The sequence below is a fragment of the Enhydra lutris genome, unplaced genomic scaffold, assembly GCF_002288905.1.
Source record: "Enhydra lutris kenyoni isolate GAN:26980312 unplaced genomic scaffold, ASM228890v2 scaffoldscaffold75, whole genome shotgun sequence".
Classification (NCBI taxonomy): domain Eukaryota; kingdom Metazoa; phylum Chordata; class Mammalia; order Carnivora; family Mustelidae; genus Enhydra; species Enhydra lutris.
This window is the reverse complement of record NW_019154159.1, coordinates 4,326,468-4,337,248: the sequence shown is the minus strand read 5'-3', so window position 1 is coordinate 4,337,248 and position 10,781 is coordinate 4,326,468. Positions and strand designations below refer to the sequence as shown.

The 10,781-nt window shown below is 49.8% G+C and overlaps 1 protein-coding gene across 1 annotated transcript in view; it reads right to left on the bottom strand.

The window, feature by feature from the left end:
* The window catches only part of LOC111160428 (ring finger protein 213), a 105,292-nt gene that overhangs the window by 60,887 nt on the left and 33,624 nt on the right, over window positions 1-10,781 (bottom strand). Inside the window, exons 15-17 of the mRNA XM_022523545.1 lie at window positions 7,635-7,724; window positions 6,880-7,002; window positions 5,605-5,785 (exon numbers count right to left, since the gene is read on the bottom strand). Of these exons, the coding sequence (XP_022379253.1) occupies window positions 5,605-5,785; window positions 6,880-7,002; window positions 7,635-7,724 (394 nt within the window). The remainder of the gene's footprint in view (window positions 1-5,604; window positions 5,786-6,879; window positions 7,003-7,634; window positions 7,725-10,781) is intronic.

Genomic DNA, 10,781 nt, shown 5'->3' with positions numbered 1-10,781 from the left:
TTGGGATCGAGCCCCACATCGGGCTCTCTGCTTGGCGGGGAGCCTGCTTCCCCCTCTCTCTCTGCCTGCCTCTCTGCCTACTTGTGATCTCTCTCTCTCTCTCTCTGTCAAATAAATAAATAAAATCTTTTTTTAAAATGGAGGCTCTTACTGCTAGGATAAAAAAGGCAGAAGAGAGAATTAGTGACATAGAAGAACAAATGATGAATAAAGAAGCTGAGCAAAAGAGAGACAAACAACTACTGCACCACGAGGGGAGAATTCGAGACGTAAGTGATACCATAAGATGAAACAATATTAGAATAATTGGGATTCCAGAAGAAGAAGAAAGAGAGAGGGGAGCAGAAGGTATATTAGAGCGAATTATTGTAGAGAATTTCCCTAATATGGCAAAGGGAACAAGTATCATAATCCAGGAGGTGCATAGAACCCCCCTAAAAATCAATAAGAATAGGTCCACACCCCGTCATCTAATAGTAAAATGTACAAGTCTTAGTGACATAGAGAAAATCCTGAAAGCAGCCCAGGACAAGAAGTTTGTAACAAACAACGGTAAAAATATTAGATTGGCAGCAGACTTATCCACAGAGACCTGGCAGGCCAGAAAAAAATGACATGATACATTCAGAGCACTAAATGAGAAAAACATGCAGCCAACAATACTATATCCCGCTAGGCTATCACTGAAAATAGAAGGAGAGATAAAATGCTTCCGGGAGGGCGGTGGGGGAGCTTCCAGGACAAATGAAAACTCAAAGAATTTGTAAACACCAAACCAGCTCTACAGGAAATATTGAAAGGAGTCCTCTAATCAAAAAGAGCACATAAAAGTAGTAGACCGAAAGGAACGAAGACAATATAGTCCAACAGTCACCTTACAGGCAATACGATGGCATTAAATTCATATCTTTCAATAGTTACCCTGAATGTAAATGGGCTTAAATGCCCCAATCAAAAGACAGGGTATCAGAATGGATTAAAAAAACAAAACCCATCAATATGTTGACTACAAGAAACTCATTTTAGACCCGAAGACACCTCCAGATTTAAAGTGAGGGGGTGGAAAACAATTTATCATGCTAATGGACATCAAAAGAAAGCTGGGGTGGCAATCCTTCTACCAGATCAATTAGATTTTTAGCCAAAGACTATAATAAGAGATGAGGAAGGACACTATATCATACTCAAAGCGTTTGTCCAACAAAAGAATCTAACCATTTTAAATATCTATGCCCCTAACATGGGAGCAGCCAACTATATAACCAATTAGTAACAAAATCAAAGAAACACATCAACAAAATACAATAATAGTAGAAGACTTTAACACCCCCCTCACTGAAATGGACAGATCATCTCAGCAAAAGATCAACAAGGAAATAAAGGCCTTAAATGACACACTCGACGAAATGGACATCACAGATATATTCAGAACATTGCATCCCAAAGCAACAATACACATTCTTCTCTAGTGCACATGGAACATTCTCCAGAATAGATCACATCCTGGGTCACAAATCAGGTCTCAACCGGTACCAAAAGATTGGGATCATTCCCTGCATATTTTCAGACCACAATGCTCTGAAGCTAGAACTCAATCACAAGAGGAAATTTGGAAAGAACCCAAATACATGGAGACTAACCAGCATCCTTCTAAACAATGAATGGGTCAACCAAGAAATTAAAGAAGAATTGAAAAAATTCATGGAAACAAATGATAATGAAAACACAATGGTTCAAAATCTGTGGGACAGGGGCGCCTGGGTAGCTCAGTGAGTTAAGCCTCTGCCTTCGGCTCAGGTCATGGTCTCAGGGTCCTGGGATCAAGCCCCGCATCGGGCTCTCTGCTTGGCGGGGAGCCTGCTTCTCCCTCTCTCTCTGCCTGCCTCTCTGCCTCCTTGTGGTCTCTCTCTCTGTCAAATAAATGAATAAAATTTAAAAAAAAAATCTGTGGGACATAGCAAAGTCAGTCCTGAGAGAAAATATATAGCGATACAAGCCTTTCTAAAGAAATAAGAAAGGTCTCAAATACACAACCTAACCCTTCACCTAAAGGAGCCGGAAAAAGAACAACAAAGAAAGCCTAAACCCAGCAGGAGAAGAGAAATAATAATGATCAAAGCAGAAATCAATGAAATAGAAACCCCCCCCAAAAAAAATAAAAATAAAAAAAACCCAATAGAACAAATCAAAGAAACTAAGAGCTGGTTCTTTGAAAGAATTAATAAGATCGATAAACCCCTGGCCAGACTTATCAAAAAGAAAAGACAAAGGACCCAAATAAATAAAATCATGAATGAAAGAGGAGAGATCACAGCCAACACCAAAGGAATACAAACAATTATAAGAATATATTATGAGCAACTATACGTCAGCAAATTTGACAATCTGGAAGAAATGGATGCATTCCTAGAGATGTATAAACTACCACACCTCAACCAGGAAGAAATAGAAAACTTGAACAGACCCATAGCCAGTAAGGATATTTAAGCAGTCATCAAAAGTCTCTAAACAAACAAGAGCCCAGGGCCAGATGGCATCCCCGGGGAATTCTACCAAACATTTAAAGAAGAATTAATTCCTGTTCTCCTGAAACTGTTACAAAAAATAGAAATAAAATCGATACTCAGAAAACTATAAAGTACTCATTAAAGAAATTGAGGAAGACACAAACAAATGGAAAAATGTTCCATGCTCCTGGATTGGAAGAACAAATATTGTGAAAATGTCTATGCTACCTAAAGCAATCTACACATTTAATGCAATTCCTATCAAAATACCATCCATTTTTTTCAAAGAAATGGAACAAATAAACGTAAAATTTATATGGAACCAGAAAAGACCTCAAATAGCCAGAGGAATGTTGAAAAAGAAAGACAAAGTTGGTAGCATCACAATTCCAGACTTCAAGCTCTATTACAAAGCTGTCATCATCAAGACAGTATGGTACCGGCACAAAAACAGACACACAGATCAATGGAACAGAATAGAGAGCCCCCAGAAATAAACCCTCAACTCTATGGTCAACTAATCTTCAACAAAGCAGCAAAGAACATCCAATGGAAAAAAGACAGCCTCTTCAACAAATGGTGTTCAGAAAATTGGACAGCCACATGAAGAAGAATGAAACTGGACCACTTCCTTACACCATACATGAAAATAGACTCAAAATGGATGAAAGACCTCAATGTAAGAAAGGAATCCATCAAAATCCTTGAGAACATAGGCAGCACAGGCAGCAACCTCTTTGACCTCAGCTGCAGCAACTTCTTCCTAGGAACATCGCCAAAGGCAAGGGAAGCAAGGGCAAAAATGAACTATTGGGACTTCATCAAGATCAAAAGATTTTGCACAGCAAAGGAAACAGTTAACAAAACCAAAAGACAACTGACAGAATGGGAGAAAATATTTGCAAACGACATATCAGATAAAGGGCTAGTGTCCAAAATCTATAAAAAACTTATCAAACTCAACACCCAAAGAACAAATAACCCAATCAAGAAACGGGGAGAGGACATGAACAGACATTTCTGCAAAGAAGACATCCAGATGGCCAACAGACACATGAGAAAGTGCTCCACCTCGCTCAGCATCAGGGAAATACAGATCAAAACCACAGTGAGATCCCACCTCACACCAGTCAGAATGGCTAAAATTGACAAGTCAGGAAATGACAGATGCTGGCGAGGATGTGGAGAAAGGGGAACCCTCCTGCACTGTTGGTGGGAATGTAAGCTGGTGCAACCACTCTGGAAAACAGCATGGAGGTTCTTCAAAAAGTTGAAAATAGAACTACCCTATAACCCAGCAATCGCACTACTAGGTATTTACCCCAAAGATACAAACGCAGTGATCCGAAAGGGCACGTGCACCCGAATGTTTATAGCAGCAATGTCCACAATAGCCCAACTATGGAAAGAGCCTAGATGTCCATCAACAGACGAATGGATAAAGAAGATGTGGTATATATACACAATGGAATACTATGCAGCCATCAAAAGAAATGAAATCTTGCCATTTGCAACGACGTGGATGGAACTAGAGAGTATCATGCTTAGCGAAATAAGTCAATCGGAGAAAGACAACTATCATATGATCTCCCTGATATGAGGAAGTGGAGATGCAACTTGGGGGGTTTGGGGGTAGGGAAGGAATAAATGAAACAAGATGGGATCGGGAGGGAGACAAACCGTAAGAGACTCTTAATCTCACAAAACAAACTGAGGGTTGCCGGCAGGAGGGGGGCAAGGAGAGGGGGGTGGGGTTATGGACACTGGGGAGGGCATGTGCTGTGGTGAGTGCTGTGAAGTGTGTAAACCTGGCGATTCACAGACCTGTAGCCCTGGGGCTAATAATACATTATATGTTAATAAAAAATTTAAAAAACAACAACAAAACAAAGGTGCTTCGAGCCACAAAAAGACACGGGAGAACCTTACATGCACAACACTAACTGAAAGAAGCCCGTCTGAAGAGGCCACAGACTGTACGAACCCAACTGGATGACATTCTGGAAAAGGCAGAGGTACAGGGAGGTGTGGGGAAGGGGTGACCAGGTGCAGCACGAGGCATTTTTAGGGCAGTGAGACTATTCTGTAGGGTACCATAATGGGGGACACACGTCCATTTATCCAGACCCACGGAGTGGAGTGTACGACACCAAGCATGAACCGTAACACGAACTGTGGACTTCGGTTAATAATGCTGCGTCAGTATCGGCTCATCGGTTATAACCAACGTCCACAGCAAGACGGTAATAGCAGGGGAAACTGTGCGTGTCAGGGGCAGGGAAGTAGAAATATGTGAACCCCGTATATTCTGCGCAATTTTCCTGTAAACGTACAGATACACCGAAAGCGTCTATTAATTTAAAAAAACAAACACGAATGTCATCTTTTCACGGGAGCAGCTTTCAATAATGTCCATAAAATCCCCACATCCATGATCTTATTTTATCCGCACCGCAGCCACGCACAAGGAACTCCGCTTTTTTTGGCTGTCCCTGTCCTCTGATGGAACAGAGACTCCAAATCTTCTCACTGGGACCTTCAGCTCCAAATCCAGTGCTTTCCCCCGAAATCCGAATCTGATGACTCACAAACTGTAACACGGTGTTTATGGGGCAATTCGTGTCTCACGCTCTCTGATCCTAAAATGCTCAGGGTGTGGGGTGAGGGTGGAAGAAACGGACAGTGCGAGTCTTCGGTCGGACGTTGTTAAGGCGCGAGGGGACAGGGACGCTGACTGCGGGAACACGGAGGCGTTTCTACCCGCAGACGCACGTGGGTTTGAATTCTGGTCCTGAACCCCGATCCCCAAGAGCCTGCGCGAGACGATCACACCCCAGCGAAGCACGGGGATCCTTCAGGACGGCGACAGGGAACCCGGTGGGCGCAGCGGCGGCGGCGTGGCCCGCGCCCGGGGAAGGCCGGCTCCCGGGGTCGGTTCCTACCCACGGTGTCGGATGCCCCGAATCCCTCGGGCTCCCGCGGCCCGTCCGCTCCCTGTGCCCAACATCAACGCAACATCCTAGCGGCGTGTCGGGCCCCTGCCCCGCCCCAGCCCGGGTCGGACGGAGCAGGCGCTCCCGCGCCCCAGCGGACGTACCGCACAGCCGGATGAGATGCCTCATGTCCCGCCACACGAGCAGGTGCTTTAAAACCGCGTCCAGGTCGTCCGTGGCGTCGCCGTCGCGCCGCGGCCAGGACTTGGTGATCACGGCCGACAGCAGAGTGCAGAACTTCCACAGGTCGTGCCTGGAGATCTTCTCGAGGACGCTGGTCTGAGACTGCGGGACGAACGGACACGGCGGAGGGTGACGGGTCTGCTCTGGGCTGACGGGACAGCTGTCACCCCGCCACCCGCCGGAAGCCTTCGGCAGAGCAGGAATTTGTTCACGCGGCCCGCCACCTCCGGGAAGACAGGGAAGGAGGCGTCCCCGCTCGGACGCCACCCGCGCCCCCGGGCTGGAAGCCCTCGCGGAGGCAGGAACCGGGGGACCGCGTCCCCCTGACGGAAGGCTGCCAGGGGAAGCCGCCGCGAGCTAAGCACGCGCTCGCCGTGACGGACGGCGGCGTCCTCCCGAGCCGAGGAGCCAGGGGAGGACGCCCGCGCCGCGGCTGCGCATCAGCCCGACGAGCGCGAGCAAGATGCAGGGCAGCGGGGTCCGGAGGGAAGGAGCGCAGCTACCTCATCGGCCCCGACGGGGTCTTGTGGCGGGAAAAAGCCCCGAGCGCTAGTGCGTGCACGCGCGCGCGCACACACACACACACGCACGCACACGCGCGCGCACACACACACACGCACGCGCGCGCGCGCACACACACGCACGCACACGCGCGCGCACACACACACGCACACACACACACACAGGCACGCGCGCACACACACACGCACAGGCACACACGCACGCACGCGCGCGCGCGCACACACACACACAGGCACGCGCGCGCGCGCACGCACACACACACACACACACACACACACACACACACACACACACGCAGGCGCATGCGCACACACGGACAGGCGGAGGCTGTTCCTAGGAGGCCCCGCAGGGCGGAACCTCTTCTCGCCTCGCAGACGAGACGGTGGGTGAGTTGACAGAATCTTTTCAGCTTCGTCCGCTTTTCCTCCGTAAACGCGCGGTGGGCCGGCGGCGGGTTCCCCCGCACGCCGCTGGCGCTCACACAGGCCGGCGGCAGTGACCGGCGCACACGCCCGGGGGGCGCGCGGGGTGGCGCCCCCAAGCTCCCCCGCGGGCGGCGGGACGCTGCGCGGCGTCTCGGGGGGCCGCGCCCCAGGCCGGGAGGCGGGTGCCCGGGGCTCGGCGTGTGGGAAGCCGCGCGCGGTCACGGTCGCCGAGCCGGCGGGGCTGCTCACCTGGCAGGCCGAGCTCACGGCCTCGAGGACGCACTTCTCGAAGCATCGGGACACGCGGTCTTCCCGCTCCGTGGCGTCCCAGTGGGGGCTGCAGAAGGCGGAGATCTGCTCCAGCGGCTTCTCCTGCAACCACAGCGAGCGCGTCGGGGCCGCCCTCGAGCCTGGGGGACCGGGGCGCTCTTCTCCGCTCTCCGCGCCCGGCGGCGCGTGCCCGGGAGTCCGCCCCGCCCCGCACGCCCGCGCCGCTCGGACGTCGGCGGCCGCCACAGCGGGACCCGCCCCAGCCCCGCCCACACTGCGGAGCGCGCGGAACAGCTAGGGCCGGGAACAAGCGACCTCGCCCTGGTTTCTACTTCCCCAAAAGCGTCGTTTCAGCCGTGTGTCATGGCGAAACACACCCTCACTGCCCCAGAGCCACAAGCTTTAACTAGAACGAAGCACTTCTGTTTCCCGGTTTGTCACCGGGCTTAGGAAGGCTTCGGTCACCGACAGGCCACTTGGAGCTACTGCGTATGGGGGCGCTTTACGCCCCATACCTGTGCGGTTTCCCGGTGCTACGAACCCATCCCCTTCTTCGCGGGGAAGTCATCTTCGCTCAAACTAGTAAGGCGGGATCAAAAAGCAAGGTCCTCCTGGCCCGTGCCCTGCGCCCCCCAGGCCCACCCGTTCACAAGCCACGTGTTATCCGTAGGTTGTTGTGAACCGCCTGGCTTCCTCAACGCGCCCCATGCAAGGAACAACCCGACTTCGGGTACCTGTTTGATTCTCCCTTCCAAGTCCCCCATCAAGGACTCCTTCCAGTCGTACTGCACGGGGAGGTTGATCTCCACCAGCCGCCTCCAGACCTGCAAAGCACACGTGTCAGCGACAACCACCGCCACAGCTCAGTACCGTGGCGACTTCTACGAAAAAGGACTTTTATCACAATTCCAGGAGCAGTGGCCACCTGGGACTGGACCCTGTCCTTGTCCCTGGTGAGCCGTGTCAGTGGCAAGTCAGAGCCACCCTAGACTTTTAATAGTTGTTTTTGTTTTTTTCCAAAGATTTTGTTTATTTATTTGTCAGAGAGAGGGAGAGAGAGAGCGAGCACAGGCAGACAGAGCGGCAGCAGAGGCAGAGGGAGAAGCAGGCTCCCCGCCGAGCAAGGAGCCCGACACGGGACTCCATCCCAGGACGCCGGGATCATGACCCGAGCCGAAGGCAGCCGCTCAACCAACTGAGCCACCCAGGCGTCCCCACCCTAGACTTTTTACAGGAAGGCCCTGACAGCATCAGACCACCAGGATGGTCCTTCCACAGTGTAACTGGTTTTTATTCTGAAAGTATTTCTCTCGCTTGCCTTATTTCAAAAACCTTCAGACATACAAAAAAAAAGTCGCAAGAATGGCCCAATGACACCCATATTTCTTCAACTGGATTCCCAGGTGTTAATATTCAACAGCTGCTTTCTGTCTTCCATGCTCTCTCTATAAGAACTTTCTCTGCAGAACCCCTGGAAGAGAAGTCACAGGTACCACGCCATGTGGCCCTGAAATACTTGGGCAGGAATCTCCAAACACGGTGGCCCTTCTCCACAATCATGATGCACATGTCACACTCAGGGCACATCATGTTGGCGGGACCCAGTCCTCTGTGGGAGGTGCTGTCCACACACTGCTGTCCTGTAGACTGTCTCTCAACCTGCTCTGACTCATAATTCTCCCAGGAGATCCAGATTTGATTTTTTTTTTTTTTTTTTTTGCAGGAACACTATGGAGTCGAGCCACATTGAAAATGTATTTTTGTAGGTCAGGCAGGGTGGAGAGTCTGCAACTTCCCACGGCTCGCCTGAGACCTCGGGACTGCGGTTGCATCAGAGACTTGAGCAAGGAGGCCACAAGACCCCTGTCCTGTGAGGGCTGACAGGCAGGGCTGCCGGATTTCTCCATGAAGTGCTTTTCTGCTTTGCATTAAATGGTCCTCTGTGGCAGGCTACTCTGGATATCCTGTTCCTTCATACTCCTATGCAACGAGTTCAACACCCATGGATGGATTTGGCCTGAGTCTATTACTCCTGCCATGTTACAGGATAAAGGGTGTTTTGGGTCTTCTGTTTTTTTAAGCAGGCTCCATGCCCAGTGTGGGGCTTAAATTCACAACTCTGAGATAGAGAGTCACTTGCTGTACAGACTGAGCCAGCCAGCTGCATTCTTCATGGAAAGAAAAAAAATGGACAGCCGGTTAAGAACCTGGCCCTTGATTCTGGCTCAGGTCATGATCTCAGGGTCATGAGATCCAGGTCCAAGTCAGGCTCCACACTGGACGTGGAGCCTGCTTAAAAAACAAAACCAAAAAACAAACAAAAAAAAACCTGTCTCTTCCCCCCTCCTGCCTTTTTTCTGTAAATAAGTATCAGTGACTTGTAATCCAGTCCTGCTGTTACTCATTTGGATGATGAAATTGTGCTAGATTTGGCTAATTGTCCCTTCAGACTAGCTTCTGTGTCCTTTTTTAAAAAATGTGGAATGACTTTCAATTTATAGAAATCCTGCAAAGATAAGACAGAGTTAACATGTATGCTCAACCCAGCTTCCCCTAATATTCATGACTTCTTTGGCCTCGGTAGGGCTATCAAAGCTAGGAAACAGGCATTGCTAGAGCGACATGAACTACAGATGCAGCCCTTCTCCATCCCAGGGTCTACTCCAGGATGCCAGCCGCCATTAGTCCCATTCCCACCACTTGTCTAAGGCTGGCGCGGCACTCTTCATGCCACCTCTGGAACCTGCTTGTCCTTCCAGAAGCACAAATCTCTTCGTGGGGATGGTATTTAGCAGCTATGCTTGGGGCTCCCATTGTGCTCCTGGGCCTGGCCGTCCTGATTTCTAGGCCTTTCAGTGGAGAGAGCTAGGAGCCACTACAGCTTTTTGGGTCATGAATTCATACCAACGCTGGTGGCTCCTGGTCCTCTGCTGCATCTCCCTTCTCCACGGTGAGAAAGGACTCCAGCTCCCAACAGTGTCAACCCCTATGCTGTTCGCTCAGTTTTAACAGGACACAGATTGCTCCAGAAGTGCTAAGTGTGTTCTGCCACCAACCGTGAAGTTTCTAAATAAAGTTCGAAACTCCTGTGTATTTTCTTCCCTTTGACCTCAGACTTGTTTCCTCTGAGGGAGAGTGCTAGAAGTTCGGTGCTCTGAGTATTTGGATTCATGATCTTTTCCCCTCCCGGTGGAGAAGTAGCAAGTCTGAGGTACAGCGAGGGTCATCAGCCCTGCTCATGTATGGTCTCAGCTGTGTGATTTTATGACCACCCTGTTAAAGTGTCCCTGGAAGGCGACTTCCTGTCGAAACCTGGTGAAATGAGCCGTCTGGTCACCTTGCTCATCTCCCTTTCCACAGCTGTGTCCTAGCGCTAGCTGACAGTGTTGAAGAACAGAGCTGGGTTTGCCCCATCTCCCCAAACCATGGTTGCCTCCTCTGTAAGGGGTGCGGCACCAGCCTCAGAGGGGATGCTCAATGACATTCCAATTAACATTATTTCACCATTATTACTGCATTTAGCCAAAAATCATCCTCTCACATCAATGGACCAAAGGCCATCCTGAAGTCATTCTTAATGTTTCGGGGATTATACCATTTGAAATCTTGAAACATTTAATAACTTAGCAATTATAACTCAATAATTCCATCATTTTGTTTTGGTGGGATTTAAGTCTTAAGATGCCTGGCATTTCACAGAGCAATTACAGAAGGCTTTTCTGATGCTTAAGAATCACAAGCTGAGATCTGCAACTTTTGGGGGGCATTTTATTTTGTCCATATTCTAGTCTATTCTGTGTGAGGGACCGACATGTCCAGTCACCTTCTATCTTGACGGGCACCGACACAGAGGCTAGGTCTGATTGGGAGGCTAAGAAGAA